General features: G+C 38.3%; 1 protein-coding gene across 1 annotated transcript; it reads right to left on the bottom strand.

The window, feature by feature from the left end:
• Positions 1–705: 705 nt before the first annotated feature.
• LOC131625520 (aspartic proteinase PCS1-like) lies at positions 706–2,503 on the bottom strand. Its single transcript, XM_058896372.1, has one exon. The coding sequence runs from the start codon at positions 2,494–2,496 to the stop codon at positions 925–927; it is 1,572 nt and encodes a 523-aa protein (XP_058752355.1). The 5' UTR covers positions 2,497–2,503; the 3' UTR covers positions 706–924.
• Between the last annotated feature and the right edge of the window lie 503 nt (positions 2,504–3,006).

Here is a 3,006-nt window from a genome sequence, read left to right as displayed (position 1 = left end):
TAAACGGTTTGTATTTGTACAAGAGACTACAGCTAGATTGGTCCCATATTACATAGACAAAAACACCATTAATCCCAAAATCATTAACTTTTTTACTTTTGACTTTGAGTTCAATTTTTCAAAATCAGGTTACCGTTTGAATTCTCCCCAATTAATCCAATATTCCTTTTTTCAAGAAAGACACAAGTGATTTCAAATAGTAACACCAATCTCTTATTGAAATGATAAAAGCTAATTTGCTTTACTCATTTTTTAGCTGTAGTCTAGCTGTAAATTAGTACTCCTATCAAGCACACCCTTTCCTTCTAAAGAAGAACCTTCTAGTCTTGTACTGCATGCCAATCCAAACAACATGTGTCATATGGGATATGTAATTGTATAGCGTTAGAGTTGGGATTCAACTTTCTCGATACATGAGCTAATCCCTCAAAACCCTGGAATTGATAGTGACATCTGCTCCACATTTCCATGCCCCAGCTGGATCCAATTACTACTACTACTTCTATTCTACCAATGTGATTGTGACGTAACTTCTTTTCCTTCATCATTTCCTTTCCCTTTTGAGTTGTCACTTTTTACTAATTCCATCTCCAAACTCACTCCTAAGGCCTAACCTCTCCATCACATAGATAAAAAAATCGAAAAATTATATCAAAGTGATTCACATTATATATTTAATAAAAAAACATCAGCTCATATATAATATTTAATATAATAAATTCGATATATATTTCCTCTAATCCTCGTATATATACATAATAATACTCATTCACATTAGTGTACATGGTTAATTACTTATAAATAAATACTTTGACTCATGTTGCCATCACCAGCCGTTAGATCTCATCATCAAACCGATGATCACTGACCACACAACATTAGATATTTTTTTTCTACTACCATACACATGCACGTACACAATTACTACTTCCCCAATCTGCTACACTCAGCTCTACCAAAACCCACCCTACGATTCACCAAATCAAATTCCACCCATAGATTTTGCTGATGAAAATTCCCAATAATGTTACTCGCCGCACCTAATTTATCGGAGCTTCCAATCCCAACACAGTGGACCCCACCACCCACGTCAGCAAGTACTCTTTCCTTCGGAATCACAACCTCCACGCCTCTTTCGAATTCAAACACCATCTCTCCTATCAACCGTCCGATCTCAACCGCATTTTTACTATCGAAACACATGTCAGCCACTCCGCCGTACACGTAGTCTTTCTTCATTCTGGACCCCACTGCTCTAACTACACTTGCCCGCACTTTATCATAAGCCTCCCCAACTAAATAAGTGAACTCGGATCCGGAGTCAATCATGGTTTGACCCGAGCCGCCAGCGTCCGCGCGGAAAACCGCCGGTGATATGCTCAGTTTCTTCCCGCCGATGCTTATTCCTTGCAACGGGATGGTGTAGGCTAAGGGGTCGAGGTTCGGCATGCGTTGACGTTCGGAGAAAATCGACATTTTGATGTACTTGAATAGTTTCGAATTCGGGTTGTTACCGATGTAGAAGGATCCGGATGGAGTAAATCCGGGTCGGGTTTGACGAGTGGGTACACAGTAGGAGAATTTACTGATTCTCGATTGGTGAGCGAAGGATAACCGTCCGAGGTTCATTCCTAAAATACCCCTGGGATCGGTAGATTCTGTAGCGCAACCGAGGATGAGAGGAGGGGTAGAAACGGAACGAGAGAATGTGAATTTTTCTCTGGCGAGATTACCCTCAGCGTAAGTGCCGTCTGCGTAAAAGTATGAGTAATGGCAGAGGCGATTCTGGTCGCATGAAGTTGGGAGGGTAAAATCGGGAATTCGCGGTTTACATAGAGGGTGAGTACAAGGGAGGTTAGAGAAAGTGGAGGAGAGAGAAGGATCAAACGACGCCGTTGGTGGTGCTTTTTTGTGACACTGAATCCATGAGAGTTGGCTACCTGTGTCGAGCACCATTGGCTGAACCTGCGGTGGTGTACCAATGGGGAGGTTAACGATGAGAGCCATGGAGTATTTGAAGGAGAATTTGTAGTTATAAGAAGGTGCTCTGATTTGCGTGTTGTTGGTGTTGTTGTTGCGTTTTGAAGATGAGAATAGTTGAGATTTGTACAGCATTTTTGAGGCTGTGTTTGTAGGAAGAGAGAGTGATGTTAGAGGAAAAGAAACTGAGAGTGAGTTTGTTTGAAGAGAAGGGTTAATGGAGGAGAAGAGAAAGAAGAAGAGAAAAAGAAACATGTTACAACGTTGTTGCGACATTAACAAGGCCATTGGAAAGAATAAAGAGTGTGTTTTTGAAGGGTTGAGGTTTTGGTTTGTGTTGTGTTGGGTTTGGTTGTATTTATAAAGGTGAAAAGGGGGGAGTGAGTGAGTAGTAGGAAGAAAGAAACAAGTGGAAATGGGGCGGAAAGAAAAGAGAGGAACAGAAAAAGGCCAAAAGAAGACGCGTTTTGTTCGGTTGGGGTGGGGGTGGATCATATTATTCTTTGGCAAAGACATAAACTTAGATCTCTATACACATCCTGTGATTGTATCCAATTAAATTTGGAAGGTGTGACTTAGTTAATGATTTTGTGTTTCATTTATGTGAATGGCCATGTGTCGTATGATTGTGTCTTCTTCTCTACATCTCCATTCTTTATAATATAGGTAGATTTACTTCTTCACATTTGCCTTCTTTATAATATAGATGGATTTAAAATAGTTTTATTAGAGTATTATGTAATTGATGATATACGATATTATATGGGAAAATTGTGAAGTCTATCTTTAGTTACACTTTGAAGCATTTAGATTTGATTTGATTTTAAATATCTAAAATGGTGGCTTATTAAAAGGAGCATGCATTTTTAATTAATAGCAACATATAATTCAGAAAAATAATATATATTCAGGTTAAATTTTAAGATATTTGATATATGGATCATCTCACTTATAAAATATTTATTATTTATTTTTATTAGTAATATAAGATTTTTATCTCATACTTCTATCTCAATATAAAATTGA

This window comes from Vicia villosa, unplaced genomic scaffold (assembly GCF_029867415.1).
Source record: "Vicia villosa cultivar HV-30 ecotype Madison, WI unplaced genomic scaffold, Vvil1.0 ctg.000218F_1_1, whole genome shotgun sequence".
NCBI classification, from domain to species: domain Eukaryota; kingdom Viridiplantae; phylum Streptophyta; class Magnoliopsida; order Fabales; family Fabaceae; genus Vicia; species Vicia villosa.
Note: the sequence above shows the minus strand (reverse complement) of the source record. Positions and strands in the feature narration are given on the sequence as shown.

What these genes read in the sequence shown, in the direction of transcription:
- LOC131625520 (XM_058896372.1), bottom strand. Translation starts at nt 2,496, where the DNA reads ATGTCTTTGCCAAAGAATAATATGATCCACCCCCACCCCAACCGAACA.